The sequence below is a fragment of the Terrapene carolina genome, unplaced genomic scaffold, assembly GCF_002925995.2.
Source record: "Terrapene carolina triunguis isolate 2854851 unplaced genomic scaffold, T_m_triunguis-2.0 Scaffold450, whole genome shotgun sequence".
Lineage (NCBI taxonomy): Eukaryota > Metazoa > Chordata > Testudines > Emydidae > Terrapene > Terrapene triunguis.
The window spans coordinates 163537-178349 of NW_020664801.1; the positions used below are offsets into that span (position 1 = coordinate 163537).

The 14813-nt window shown below is 61.5% G+C and overlaps 2 protein-coding genes across 2 annotated transcripts in view; one reads left to right on the plus strand and one right to left on the minus strand.

The window, feature by feature from the left end:
- The first annotated feature begins 1627 nt into the window (after positions 1–1627).
- PTGER1 (prostaglandin E receptor 1) lies at positions 1628–5441 on the plus strand. Its single transcript, XM_026658504.2, has 3 exons — positions 1628–1748; positions 2515–3400; positions 5127–5441. Exons 2-3 carry the CDS (start codon positions 2555–2557, stop codon positions 5376–5378), a joined length of 1098 nt encoding a protein of 365 aa, XP_026514289.1. The 5' UTR covers positions 1628–1748; positions 2515–2554; the 3' UTR covers positions 5379–5441.
- Positions 5442–7269: 1828 nt separating this feature from the next.
- LOC112108799 (transitional endoplasmic reticulum ATPase-like) overlaps positions 7270–14813 on the minus strand; it is a 19937-nt gene continuing 12393 nt past the window's right edge. The window contains exons 14-17 of the mRNA XM_026658501.2: positions 14413–14542; positions 9293–9451; positions 8855–9006; positions 7270–8307 (exon numbers count right to left, since the gene is read on the minus strand). Of these exons, the coding sequence (XP_026514286.1) occupies positions 8187–8307; positions 8855–9006; positions 9293–9451; positions 14413–14542 (562 nt within the window). The 3' untranslated portion in view covers positions 7270–8186. The remainder of the gene's footprint in view (positions 8308–8854; positions 9007–9292; positions 9452–14412; positions 14543–14813) is intronic.

Below are 14813 nucleotides of genomic sequence, written 5' to 3' on the forward strand. Positions count from 1 at the left end.
GGCTGGGCGTAGGACCGGAGATATGCCGGGGCGGTGGGGCTGGGCATAGGACCGGAGATATGCCGGGGCGGTGGGGCTGGGCTGGGCCTGTTGACAGTCACCATGTTGCTCTCGGGGCCGGTTTCCTCACCAGGCCAGCGCAGTGGCACCGCGGGCAGCGGGGGGCTCTCCGGGTCAGTGCCTGGGGGTGCCTGGATCCCTGGGCCAGCAGGCCAGGGGAGCCACTGGACTCTTCCCAGGCAGCGACGAGAGCTTGGGGCCGTGGCAGCCCCCAGTGGTTTCAGTTCCCCAGCTCCGAGGCACCAGGAACTGTCGGCACCCAGGGACCTGTCCTGGCTGGAGCCGCTCAGATCTCACTGGACTGGGGGTAAACAGTGACTGGCAGGGACTAACACCACCCACAGAGTCTCCTTCCCTCCCTGGCCTAGAGGTCGTTCAGTTGAAAGGTCTCGGGGCTCTTTAAAGAGGGGCTGGGAGCCAGGACTTCTGGGTTTTATCCCCAGCCCCAGGAGAGGAGTGGGGGCTACTGGTTAGAGCAGGGGGCTGGGACTCAGGACTCCTGGGTTCTATCCCTAGCTCTGGGAGAGGAGTGCAGGCCGGGCCGTTGGGTGACTTTCCCCTGGAGCACAGCATCCCTGCAGTGTTTTGTAACCCACCTGGGGTAATGACACAGCAAGGGCTGCTGGGCCACCTTGCTGGACCCAGGCACTGTCCTTGGCATCTAATGGCCGCAGTGCCCCCCAGAGAACAGGCCTTCAACCCGTGTGGCTCCAGAGTGCCCAAGCTCCGAGCAGCCCTGACACCCAGGGGATGGGTGAGGCCGGAGGCTCCAGCCAGAGCAGAGCAATGGTCCATCTCCGCCTGGATTGAAGGACAGCCTTGCCTAGGGGATAAAGCACTGGGCCTCGGGACACCTGGGTTCTGTTCCTGACTGCCCTTTCCCCTCGCTGAATCTCAGTGTGCCCACCTAGCCTCCCTGCGTCTGTGGGCCAGTGAGTTCGGTTCCATCAGCCCAAGGGGCCCATCTGCCCTGGTATCCCTCCACCCCTGCAGAGTCCGCAGCCCCAGTGGGTGGCATGCTGCATACAGTGTGCCTGCTATGACCCTCCATGGACTGGGGCAGGATGGGCACCAGACAGGTTCCAGTGGCATGGGGCAGGGTGGCACAGGACACACCCCGTAGGCAGGGGCAGGGGGATGCTTCCCATACACAGGGTGGCTCGTGCCCGGAACATGGAACGAGCCAGAGGGTCCCAGCTGGCTCCAGCGCCGGGAGCCGGGCACCCCGTCCAACCCAGCACCACCGGGCCGCTTGGCAGCAGGGGTCACCCCCTGGCCCCTCCCTGGGAGGTGGGGGGGCGGGAGCCGGTGCGCTGAGCTGGGCACGGGGGTGGGTGCGCCCCCTGGCGGCGGCCCGGCGCTCAGCCGCCCGCGGACGGAGGGGGCCGGGCGCAGGGGGGCGCTCCGGAGCGCAGCGCTCCGGTCCCTGCGCACGGCCGGCCGGGGAGGCAGAGCGCAGCGCGGCGGGCAGCGGCGGGACCCCGGGGCTGGGACTCGTCCCACTGGGGAAGGCGGCTGCCGAGGCGCGGGGCGGGGGGGTCTCCGAGCGGGTCCCGAGCCCAGCGGCCCCCGACGGGGCGTCGATCCCTCGGCCGGAGCGGCTCCGTCCGCAGCCCGGACGCGCGGTCCCTTCGGAGGGAGCGATCCGCCCGCCTGGGAGTGGGGCGCGGGGGGAGCCCCTGAGCACGGTAAGGGGACGCGGGCCCCACGGGGCCTTCTCGGGGCGGGGCGCCCCGGGGGTCCGGGCTGCTGGCCCCAGAAGGGGGGGGGGGGCGAAGGGGGGGTGAATGAAACAGAACCGCCCCCCCCGTCCCGACTGGGACCGGTGCTGAGCGCCGATCTGCTCTTTGCACGGGGGTGGGGGGGGGTCTGGGTGCCAGGACCCCTGGGTTCATTCCCCTGCTCTGGGGGGGGGGGGGGGGAGGGGGGGAAGGGGGGTTTCTGGGAGTCTGGGTTCTCCTCTCTCTGCTCCCCCAAGAGTCACCCCCGGGCTCTGTCCAGCCCAGTGTCCCAGTGCCAGGGGGTGTCTCCTGTGGGGTCACACGGGGCTCCCCGGGGGTTCGTTCCCGGGCTCAGGGGAGGGCAGGTGGCAGGAGGGGCCAGTCCGTGGGGGCACCCTGGGTTCCAGCAGCGCTGCCCTGGCTGACCGGGGGCCAGTCGCCCTGACTGCCCTGGGTTCAAATGTCCTGAAAGTTGGGGGACCCCCACAGAGCCAGGAAACGTGCCCCGATTCCCCCATTGCCTCCCCCCAGCTCCAAACTGCTGCCCCCACCCCAGCAGGCCGCGGGGCGGGGGGGTAAGTGAGAGCCCACAGCTCCCTCTGGAACCAGCAGAGGGCGCCTCCCTCCGTGGGGGTGTGGGGACTGTGTGGCTCAGCCCCCAGCGCGTGGGGGCAGTGCCAGGGCCTAGGGGCAGTGGCTCTCCCCTGATGCCCATCTCTCTCCTCTCCCACAGATGCCCATGGCTGGTGCCAGCTGCAGACACTGCTGAGAAGATGTTCACCTGCCACCCGCCCAACGTCTCCCTGCTGGGGGGGCCCGGCAGCCCCGGGGCACCCCTCCCTATGCCTGTTGGCAGCTTGCCACTGGGGAACTCCTCGGGGGGCCAGAGGGGGCCCTCGCCGGCCATGCCCATCTTCTCCATGATGCTGGGCGCTGTCTCCAATGTGGTGGCCCTGGCCATCCTGGCGCAGTCCTACGCCCGCTTCCGGCGCCGCTCCAAGGCCACCTTCCTGCTCTTTGCCAGCAGCCTGGTCATCACGGACTTTGCCGGGCACGTCATCCCGGGCGCCTTCGTGCTGCAGCTCTACGCCACCCGGCAGAAATGGGACACCATGGACAGCACCGGCGCCATGTGCCAGTTCTTCGGCGCCTGCATGGTCTTCTTCGGCCTGTGCCCGCTCTTCCTGGGCTGCGTCATGGCGGTGGAGCGCTGCGTCGGGGTCACACGCCCGCTGCTCCACAGCTCGCTGGTCACCTCTGTCCGGACCAAACTCACCCTGCTGGGGCTCTGGGCCTCCGCCCTGGGCATTGCCCTGCTGCCCATCTTCAGCTTCGGCACCTACTCCATCCAGTACCCGGGCACCTGGTGCTTCATCAAGGTGCAGCCGGTGGAGAACTGGTGCGAGGTGACCTTTGCCTTGCTCTTCTCCCTGCTGGGCCTGGCCTCCCTGCTGGTCGCCCTGGTCTGCAACACCCTGAGCGGGCTCAGCCTGGTGCGGGCGCGGCTGCGGGCCCAGCGCAAATGCGGGCAGCGGCGTGCCAAGGCCCATGACATTGAGATGGTGGTGCAGCTCGTGGGCATCATGGTCGTCTCCTGCATCTGCTGGAGCCCTATCCTGGTGAGTGAGGGGGTAGGGTGGGGGTCCCCCCAGGGCCACGGGATATAGCGAGAGGGGGTGAGGGGTTCCCACTAGTGCCACGGATGCAAGGGGAGGGTCACCCCAGGAGTGCAGGGTTGAAGGGATTTCCCTAGGGGTCAGGGTCCAGGGGGGTTCCCCATGGGTGCAGAGTTGGAGGGGTTTCCCTGGGGATCAGGGTCCAGGGGGGTTCCCCATGGGTGTAGGGTGCAGGGTGGGCTCCTTGGGGTCAGGGTGAAGGGGGGTTTCCCGTGAGTGCAGGGTTGGGGGTTCTCTCTGTGGGGACAGGATGCAGTGTGGGGGTGTTCTCCATGGGTGCAGGGCTTGGAGGTTCCCTGGTGGGGGGGTCAGGGTGCAGGGAGGGCTCAAAATGGGTGTAGGGTTGGGGGTTCTCTCTGCAGGGACAAGGTGCAGTGGGGGGTTCCCCATGGGTGCCAGGTTTTGGGGTTCCCTGGGGGGCAGGGGTTCTCCACAGGTGCAGGGTTTGGGGGTTCCCTGGGAGGAAAGGGGGGCTCCCCATGGGTGCAAGGTTGGGAGGTTCCTGGGGGGAGCAGGGGGGTTTCCTGTGGGTGCAGAGTTTGGAGGTTCCCTGGGGAGGACTGGGGGGTTCCCCATGGCTGCAGGGTTTGGGGGGTACCCTGGAGGTGACAGGGGGTTCCCCATGGGTGCAGGGTTTGGGGGGTTCTCTGTGGGTGCAGGATTTTGGAGGGGGCTGGGGGTTCCTCATGGGTTCAGGATTTGGGAGGGTCTCTGGGGGGACAGGGGGTTCCCCATGGGTGCCGGGTTTACCCCATTTCAGCCCCTTCCCCCAGTGGGGGCTGCCCTGGAAAAGGCTGGTGCTGGCCGGGTAGTGGTGGGGAGCCCAGGTGATGCAGGAGCCCCAGTCGGCACCATCCTGACCCCCACGGGGGAGGATTGCCCCCTGCAGCCCAGCCCCCTGGGCCCTGACCTCGGGGGAGGTTGGAGGCAGGGGCACGTGTATCTGCGCACCTGATTCAGACTGCGGGGGTGAAGGGGGGCTAGGCTGATGCAGCAGCGCCCTCGTGTGGCTGCTGGCTGGTAACTGCGCAGTCATGCTTGGCTCCAGCTGTATATGCTGTAGGGTCCCCCCAAACTGGCTGGGGTGGGTAGATTAGGTTGGGGGGAGGGGGATCGGGCTGTTGGGGCTCAGGTTGGGAGGGGGAGGGGGTTGTTCGGGGGTTCAGGTTGGGGGGATGGGGTTGTTGGGGGGGCTCAGGTTGGGAGGGGGTTTGTTGGGGGGGTTCAGGTTGGGGGAGGGGCATCGGGCTGTTGGGGCTCAGGTTGGGAGGGGGTTTGTTGGGGGGATTCAGGTTGGGGGGAGGGGGATCGGGCTGTTGGGGCTCTTGTTGGGGGGGTTCAGGTTGGGGGGAGGGGGATCGGGCTGTTGGGGCTCAGGTTGGGAGGGGGTTTGTTGGGGGGGTTCAGGTTGGGGGGAGGGGGATCGGGCTGTTGGGGGCTCAGGTTGGGAGGGGGAGGGGTTTGTTGGGGGGGTTCAGGTTGGGGGGATCGGGTTGTTGGGAGGGCTCAGGTTGGGAGGGGATGAGGCTGCTGGGGGGGGGGCTCAGATTGAGGGGTCAGTCCCAGAGATTTAGGGCCAGGGAAGGGGCGAGGGGCCGGAGTCAAGCCCCCCCAAGCTCCTGGTGACTGGGTGCTCCCTCTCACCCCCATGCCCCTCCCTCCCCTGCAGATCTTCGTGGTGCTGGCGGTGGGCGACAAGGCCGGCTCGCTGCACTACCAGCACCTGCTGTTGCTGGGCGTGCGCCTGGCCTCCTGGAACCAGATCCTGGACCCCTGGGTGTACATCCTGCTGCGCCGGGCCGTGCTGCGCAAGCTGTACGGGGTGCTGTGCCGCCAGCCCCCCGGCAAGGGCAGCCGCTTCGAGCGCTGGGAGGTCAGCTCCTTCCAGAGCTCCGAGCGCAGCATGGTCGGCCGCTCGTAGGGGCCCGGCCGGACGAGACGGGGCGGCTGCCCCCGGCCCTCGTGCCCATGGCAGGGCCTTGGCACCAGCTGGAGACGCGCTCGGGGGGACGTTGGACGCCACCAGGTTGGACGATGGCGCCGCACCCGCTTGGGGGGCCTCCCCGCTGCAGATGTGGCAGGAGCTGAGCCAGACGCAAATGGAAATCGGAGGGGGGTGGGGGGGCTGTAGGTTTCTTAGTCCTGCTTCCCTGCCTGCAGCAATGGCGCTGCCGGGGCCCACCCAGCTCCTGGCTCAAAGCAGGAGGCACCTTGGAAACAGGGTGTTTGGGCATGGCAGGGGCACAATGCCATGGTGAAATGCGGGAGGGGTGGTGCAGGGTGGCTTGTGCTAAGGAGGCTTGGCCTGCGAGGTAGCAGGGCCTAGTGGTTACGCCGTCAGCCTGCGCATCAGGACACCAGGGTTCTGAGCAAACCGTGGCTTTAGGGGAGCTCAGGGCCTGCGTCTCTCCGGGGAAGCAGCATTTTGAACCAGGCCTAACATTTGGGGAAACTGAGGCACAATGAAAGGCCGCAATGTCACCAGTCTAGCAGGGCCCACCTGCTCCCCTGGCCAAATCCATTCTGCCTCCCTCAGCCCCCTGGAGGGGATTCGCCTTCACTTCCTGGCCTGGCCTGGCCTGGGCAGTGCTGGGATGCGGCTGTTAGAAAGCTGCCCTGTCCCGCCCCAGAGGTGACTGCATCCCAGTGCCGGGCAAGGGTTTCCTGTATGAAGAGCCCCTGCACCCTCCACCCAGAGGTGGCTGCGTCTCCATGGGGCTGTGTATCGTGCTCTCAACCCAGGGGACAGGTTGGACGTGGGGGTGGAGGTAAAGGTACCTGGGAGGGGCTCTGCTCCCTTCCCCAGGTGCCATTCCCAGGATGGCCAGGGAGATGCACCCCACCCCACCCCCATTCTTCCACCAGCCCCCCAGCTCCATTCCCCTAGGCCTTGCCTGGGGCCAGCCAACATCTGCAGAGCTCCAGGACGGGGGGGGGGGGCTGGAGGGGACCAGGAGTGAGCCCCCAATGGCCACAGAGAAAGCCGGGGCGGGGGGGATGCTGGCCCCCAGCTGGGTGTTCATTTCCCAGCATGCCCTGGGGCCGCCCGCAGGGCAGCGCTAGGGGCTCTGTACAATAAAGAGCTTTTACCGATGGCGCTGGTGCCTGGGGTTTGGTTTGTCTGCGAGTCCCCGTCTCCCCCCTTCACAGCTGGCAGCCTGAATCCCCCCCGCCTCCACCCTAGGGGAGAGGGGAGCCCCAACTCCACCGCCACCCCCCAGAGCTAGTGGGAACTGGGCTGAGGCCCAGCAAACTCAGCCCACGCTGCAGCCTCCAACCAGCTCAGCAGATGGCGCTAATGCTTGGACACTACCAGGGCCGGCTCCAGGGTTTTGGCCGCCCCAAGCAGCCAAAACCAAAAAAAAAAAAAAGCCGTGATCGCGATCTAAAAAAAGCCGCGGTCGCGTTCTGCGGCGGCAATTTGGCGGGAGGTCCTTCACTCCCAGGCGGAGTGAGGGACCGTCCGCCGAATTGCCGCCGAATACCTGGAACTGCCGCCCCTGTCCGGAACGGCCGCCCCAAGCACCTGCTTGAAAAGCTGGTGCCTGGAGCCGGCCCTGACACTACCCCTGCAGCTGCCGCCCCCAGCCAGCCAGTCCCCTGCCCTGGGGCTGGATCAGAGCCGGTGCCCCCTGGAGGGGAAAGGCCCCATGTCCCACCCCTCTGAGCCAGCTAGTCCCCTGCCCTGGGGCTGGATCAGAGCCGGCGCCCCCTGGAGGGGAAAGGCCCCATGTCCTGTTCCTTGCCTCCGCCCTTTTCCTGCGTGTGGGACCAACTCCGTCACGGCGCCTGACTCAGGCAGAGCCCCCGGCTGACACAGCCCCCACAATCCAGATCTTTACTAGTGTCCAGCGTTTACAGACCCCGATGGGCACACGCATGCTGCTGGCTCCTGCAGGGGGGGATCTGGGACGTCCCACATCCTCTCACCCCAAACCAGGGCCCTTCGGCCCTTGTGCTTGTTGCCAGCTCTGGGGGAGGGGGGCGAGGCGCTGGGTAGGGTCTGGCTGCCATCAGAGGCAGGATGGTGCCCAGGTACCAGGGCAACCCAGGGTCCAGATCCTCTTGCTTCTCCTCGGTGTCAGGGATAGGGCTTACGGGGCGTGATGCTCTTCCCTCCCCGCACTCCCGGGCCACTGAGCCGAAAGGCAGAACAACAAAGCTGGCGCTAAGACAGCACCAACCTGGCTGGGGGGCGTCTCTCCCCGGGGGCTGGCGCACTCAGTGTCACAGCCCGCAGCATACGTCCAGGCCTGGGGGTGGCTGCCGGCAGGAGGAGCCCCATGGCTGGGCGGAGCTGTAATCCCGAGTGGGAGGCTGTTGTGAGGGACACAGAGGTGGGGGGTCTTTCTCCACAGTCACGGGAGTCCACAGGACGCCGGGGTCCCGTGATCTGGGGGTGGGAGCTGGGACACCTGGGTTTGTTACCACACAAAAGAACACAACCAAGAGCAACTGGGGCATGCGGGGAATCGCAGCTGGCACGGGAGCCGGGCTGCCTGCCTGGGAAGAGCTCTCTGGTGCGGGGGGGCGGGGCTTTCCGGTTGCAAAGGCGGAGCTCTTTGATGCAGGGGGCGGACCTGTCTGGCTGGGAAGGCAGAGCTTTCTGGTGCAAGGGGCAGACCTGAGGCTTCGGTACAAGATGCCCTGGTGCGAGGGGCGGGGCTGTCTGGCACAAGGGGCGGAGCTGATGCTTTGGGGCAGGGGGTGGGGCCAGTGATCCCGCCCATCAGTTGTAGAGGTCGTCGTCCCCCTCCTCCTGGAAGAGGCTGCCCCGGCCGTTGTCGCCCTCTCGGGAGCCACCTGCGCCATCGGCCCCTCCGTCCCCGCTCTGCTTCCCAGCTGGGAACCTGTGGGGAGAGAGCAGGGCTGGCTCATTGCGATGTGGGGGAAGGGAACCCCGCCCTTGTCACAGGCAGGTGGAAGTGTCGTCCGGTGCAGCCAGCCGCCCTGGGGTCCCCTTGCGCTGGCCACGGGCGGGCCGTTCTTCCCAGGGTTGAGCGTGACACCGGGGGGGGAGGAAGGGGGGGCCTAGCGGGGCAGGGGGAGATCGGGCAGAGGATCCAGAGGCTGAGGGTGACAACTAGGCCAAAGGGCTGAGACTGAAGCTGGGGTAGTCCTGGGGAGGGTGGGAGTCAGGCTGGAGGCGGGGCAGATTCGAGATGAGGGCAGGGCTGGAGGGATCGCAGGGGGGTGAGGGGATCCCAGGGGGGTGAGGGCAGGCAGGTAGATCATAGGGCTGAGGGCAGGGCTGGGGGGGATCCCAGGGGGCCAAGGGCAGGGCTGGGGGGAGATCCCAGGGGGGTGAGGGCAGGGCTGGGGGGGATCCCAGGAGGGTGAGGGAAGGGCTGGGGGGATCCTGGGGCCAAGAACGACGCCGGGGGATCTGCCCCCTACCTGAAGTTGCCGAAGCCGCGGCTCTGCTGCAGCGTCTGGGCGAACATCTCGTACTTGCGAATGTCGTTGTCGCTGACGGAGCGGCGGGCGAAGCGCATGGCCTCCTCGAAGTGATCCCGCCGGATCTCGGGCACCGGGTCGTAGTCGTCGTCCTGCCCAGGGGGGTGGGGACAACATGGTCATGCCCGGCCTGGCCCTGATCAGCCAACCCAGGGCTGGGCCTCCCACAGCAAACAAAGGCCATGCGATTGGCCTGCTCCCCTCTCACTGGCCTGATGGGGGCACCCAGGGGGCAAGAGCCAAGGCTCCGGGGACCCTCCCAGCGAGGGGGTAGCTCAGGCTGTGCAGCTCACTGTCAGGGAGCTGGGGGTTCAAGCCCCCCAGCGCCTTGCAGCAGGAAGGGGTTCGCCCCCTTGCCGCGTGGGGTCCCCCCCATACCATGACGGCATCCGGGTGGCTCTGGCGTTCCCGCTCCATCTTGATCTCCATCTCGATGGCCTCGCGGATGGCGAGCTTGCAGGCGCGCTGGCAGATCTCAGTCAGGTCAGCGCCCGAGAACCCGTGGGTGATCTTGGCCAGGTAGTTCAGGTCCACATCCTGGCAGGAGGGAAGAGAGACATACTCAGGGGCTGGGAGGGAGACACAGAGCCCACTGGGGGGGGGTACATTCCGGGGGGGGGGGAGGGACACAGCCGGTCGGGGGCGGGGGGGGGGATGAGGGGGGCAAGGCAGGCATTCCTGGGATGAGCATGAGGCTGATCAAAACCTTCCGTCTAAACCCTTTTCTGACAATCAGATTTTGGACAAAACCATTTTTTCCATCGAGAGCGTCCATTTCCCGCAGAAAATTTGGGTTCTTCATAAAAAAAAAAACAGAAATATTTTGATTCTGAAATGTCACCCCCTTGTCTCATGAGAGTTGTAGTTGGGTTGCATCATGTCCCCATTCTCCTCTATGGATCAGGCTTCCTGGGCAGACTACATCTCCCATGATGCACCATGCCCATGGCCTCCTATGATGCACCACCACTCTCACCAAGGGTGGAAACCATGGTGCATCATGGGGAATGTAGTTCAGTTGTCTCACGTCCCCATTCTATAGACCAGACTTCCTGGCCAGATGACATCGCCTATTAGGGTGACCAGACAGTAAATGTGAAAAATCGGGACGGGGATGGGGGGGTAATAGGAACCTATATAAGAAAAAGACCCCAAAATCGGGACTGTCCCTATAAAATCGGGACATCTGGTCACCCTATCTCCTATGATGAACCACTTCCTCTTGCCAAGAAGGGAGACCATGGTGCATCCATAGGAGGTGTAGTCTGACCAGGGAGCTCAGCCTAGAGAGGCAAAAGGTTTCATGAGGCTCCTGAACTACAACTCCCATGAAGCACCACGGCAGACTTCAGAATACAAATATTTTGTTTTTGGCTGAAATCCTTCAGTTTTCGAATTTCTGCTGGAAAAAAAAAATTCCATGGAACCATTTAGATACAAATGAAAGGTTTTTTTTCATGTTCTTAGAAATTGTCCATGGAGGTGGGGGGCCTTGCCCACCAGCAAATGATATCCCTGGCTAGGACTGGAAGGGCCAGACGCTGCTCCCAGTAACATGGGAATCTGGAGCCACCTCACCAGCCCTAACACGTTTAGACTGGACTGACACCAGCCTAACTCTGAGCAGGATTTCGCCTGTAGCCTCTGGGTGAGCAGTTCCACTTCTGTGTGCCCAGGGACACACATGGGAGTTGCCTTGGGCCAGAGACACACAAACACACACACACACAAACACACACACACACACACACGAGAGCTGCTTTGGGATAGGGACGGGTGCGCGCACACAGAAAAACTGTCTTGAGGTCAGGTGGGGGGACACACAGACAGGATCTGCCTTGGGGTGGACACATACATACACCCCCCACAAACACATTCTTCCCATGGGCACACACAGATTGTGCCAATTTCCCCACAGGGTGGGTTTAGGAAGCCGTTCCAGTGTTGCCGACCTCAAGCGTGGAAACCCCACGCGTCAGGCCTGGGGAAAAAATCATGAGGAAGGAAAAGGCTCAGGTAGAGACTGTTGAATCGTGGAAGTCAACGATTGGCTACGCAGGTGGTGTCGGAGAGAAGGCTTTGGATTCTTCGACCACGGGATGGTGTTCCAAGAAGGAGGAGTGCTAGGCAGAGATGGGCTCCACCTAACGAAGAGAGGGAAGAGCATCTTCTCAAGCAGGCTGGCTAACCTAGTGAGGAGGGCTTTAAACTAGATTCACTGGGGGAAGGAGACCAAAGCCCTGAGGTAAGTGGGGAAATGGGATACCAAGAGGAAGCGCGAGCAGGAGAGCGCAAGAGGGGAGGACTCCGATCGATGAGTTATCTTAAGTGCCTATACACAAATGCAAGAAGCCTGGGAAACAAGCAGGGAGAACTGGAAGTCCTGGCACAGTCAAGGAACTATGATGCGATTGGAATAACAGAGACTTGGTGGGATAACTCACATGACTGGAGTACTGTCATGGATGGATATAAACTGTTCAGGAAGGACAGGCAGGGCAGAAAAGGTGGGGGAATTGCGTTGTATGTAAGAGAGGAGTATGACTGCTCAGAGCTCCAGTATGAAACTGCAGAAAAACCGGAGAGTCTCTGGATAAGGTTGAGAAGTGTGAGCAACAAGGGGGATGTCGTGGTGGGAGTCTGCTACAGACCACCAGACCAGGGGGATGAGGTGGACGAGGCTTTCTTCCGGCAACTAACAGAAGTTACTAGATCGCAGGCCCTGGTTCTCATGGGGGACTTCAATCACCCCAATATCTGCTGGGAGAGCAATACAGCGGTGCACAGACAATCCAGGAAGTTTTTGGAAAGTGTAGGGGACAATTTCCTGGTGCAAGTGCTGGAGGAACCAACTAGGGTCAGAGCTCTTCTTGACCTGCTGCTCACAAACCGGGAAGAATTAGTAGGGAAAGCAAAAGTGGATGGGAACCTGGGAGGCAGTGACCATGAGATGGTCGAGTTCAGGATCCTGACACAAGGAAGAAAGGAGAACAGCAGAATACGGACCCTGGACTTCAGAAAAGCAGACTTTGACTCCCTCAGGGAACAGATGGGCGGGATCCCCTGGGAGAATAACATGAGGGGGAAAGGAGTCCAGGAGAGCTGGCTGTATTTTAAAGAATCCTTATTGAGGTTGCAGGAACAAATCATCCCGACGTGCAGAAAGAATAGTAAATATGGCAGGCGACCAGCTTGGCTAAACAGTGAAATCCTTGCTGATCTTAAACACAAAAAAGAAGCTTACAAGAAGTGGAAGATTGGACAAATGACCAGGGAGGAGTATAAAAATATCGCTCAGGCATGCAGGAGTGAAATCAGGAAGGCCAAATCATGCTTGGAGTTGCAGCTAGCAAGAGATGTTAAGAGTAACAAGAAGGGTTTCTTCAGGTATGTTAGCAACAAGGAGGAGGTCAGGCAAAGTGTGGGCCCCTTACTGAATTGGGGAGGCAACCTAGTGACAGAGGATGTGGAAAAAGCTAATGTACTCAATGCTTTTTTTTGCCTCTGTCTTCACAAACAAGGTCAGCTCCCAGACTGCTGCACTGGGCAGCACAGTATGGGGAGGATGTGATCAGCCCTCTGTGGAGAAAGAAGTGGTTCGGGACTATTTAGAAAAACTGAACGAGCACAAGTCCATGGGGCCAGATGCGCTGCATCCGAGGGTGCTAAAGGAGTTGGCGGATGTGATTGCAGAGCCGTTGGCCATTATCTTTCAAAACTCATGGCGATCGGGGAGGTCCTGGCTGACTGGAAAAAGGCTAATGTAGTGCCCATCTTTAAAGAAGGGAAGAAGGAGGATCCGGGGAACTACAGGCCTGTCAGCCTCACCTCAGTCCCTGGAAAAATCATGGAGCAGGTCCTCAAGGAATCAATTCTGAAGCACTTAGAGGAGAGGAAAGTGATCAGGAACAGTCAGCATGGATTCACCAAGGGCAAGTCATGCCTGACTAACCTAATTGCCTTCTATGAGGAGATAACTGGGTCTGCGGATGAGGGGAAAGCAGTGGATGTGTTATTCCTTGACTTTAGCAAAGTTTTTGATACGGTCTCCCACAATATTCTTGTCAGCAAGTTAAAGAAGTATGGGCTGGATGAATGGACTATAAGGTGGATAGAAAGCTGGCTAGATCATCAGGCTCAATGGGTAGAAATCAATGGCTCCATGTCTAGTTGGCAGCCGGTTTCAAGTGGAATGCCCCAAGGGTCGGTCCTGGGGCCGGTTTTGTTCAATATCTTCATTAATGATGTGGAGGATGGCGTGGACTGCACTCTCAGCAAGTTTGCAGATGATACTAAACTAGGAGGAGCGGTAGATATGCTGGAGAGTAGGGATAGGATACAGAGGGACCTAGACAAATTAGAGGATTGGGCCAAAAGAAATCTGACGAGGTTCAACAAAGAAAGGTGCAGAGTCCTGGACTTAGGACGGAAGAATCCCATTCACTGTTACAGACTAGGGACTGAATGGCTAGGCAGCAGTTCTGCAGAAAAGGACCTAGGGGTCACAGTGGATGAGAAGCTGGATATGAGTCAACAGTGTGCCCTTGTTGCCAAGAAGGCTAACGGCATTTTGGGCTGTGTAAGTAGGAGCATTGCCAGCAGATCGAGGGACGTGATCATTCCCCTCTATTCGACATTAGTGAGGCCTCATCTGGAGTAGTGTGTCCAGTTTTGGGCCCCACACTACAAGAAGGATGTGGAAAAATTGGAGAGAGTCCAGCGGAGGGCAACAAAAATGATTAGGGGGCTGGAGCACAGGACTTAGGAGGAGAGGCTGAGGGAACTGGGATTGTTTAGTCTACAGAAGAGAAGAATGAGGTGGGATTCGATAGCTGCTTTCAACTACCTGAAAGGGGGTTCCAAAGAGGATGGATCTAGACTGTTCTCAGTGGTAGCAAATGACAAAACAAGGAGTATGGTCTCAAGTTGCAGTGGGGGAGGTTTAGGTTGGATATTAGGAAAAACTTTTTCATTAGGAGGGTGGTGAAGCACTGGAATGGGTTACCTAGGGTGGTGGTGGAATCTCCTTCCTTAGAGGTTTTTAAGGCCCGGCTTGACAAAGCCCTGGCTGGGATGATTTAGTTGGGGATTGGTCCTGCTTTGAGCAGGGGGTTGGACTAGATGACGTCCTGAGGTCCCTTCCAACCCTGATATTCTATGATTCTATGAGACCAACCTAAAAATCACAAGATTTAAAAACTGAACAATGCAAGCTGGGTTCTCTTCCTTTGCCTCCTGGGCTCACATTTTCCAGCTTCTCTCTGCAGCCACAGGAGCTAGAAAACGATTTCTTTGTGAACGTGAAAGCCGAGGTTCCCCTGCACTCCCGTGAGTCCGGGAGTTGGGGATTTAGGGAGCAAACGATCACAAGTCTCAGGATCCAATGCTGAGAGTTGGCAAAGCTGCGGCTGTACGAGACCAGAGAGCCATGCGGTTGCGGGAGGAGGTGCAGCGAGGCCTGGGGTGGGATGGCAGGCGGGGCGGGCGTGCTCACTCACCCGGGCCACAGGCGACTTGCGCAGGTTGGCGCTCAGGATTGCTGCGCGGGAGGTGTCGTCAGGCAGCGGGATGTAGATGAGCTGGTCCAGCCGCCCGGGGCGCAGGATGGCTGGGTCGATGATGTCTGGCCTGGGGATGTGGGGGAGGCGACAAGGAGAGACAGCCTCAGCCCCTGCCCGGCACCCACCCCAGGGGGCATCCTGGGGCGCCTCCAGAGAGGGGGCAGCTCCCACATACACCCACCCCCGCCGCTGGCATCCCTCGGCCCCGGAGCAGCCCTGGGGAGCACGGGGACTAGGGCTGCGCAAAGCTTCTCCAGGGAAACTGGACTGCGAAGAAAACGAGCCAAACCCCAAGAAGAACAGGAGTACTTGTGGCACCTTAGAGACTAACAAATTTA

What these genes read in the sequence shown, in the direction of transcription:
- PTGER1 (XM_026658504.2), top strand. Translation starts at nt 2,555, where the DNA reads ATGTTCACCTGCCACCCGCCCAACGTCTCCCTGCTGGGGGGGCCCGGC. An exon ending in TCTGCTGGAGCCCTATCCTG is followed by an intron (nt 3,401 to 5,126) that starts GTGAGTGAGGGG and finishes CCTCCCCTGCAG; the next exon opens with ATCTTCGTGGTGCTGGCGGT.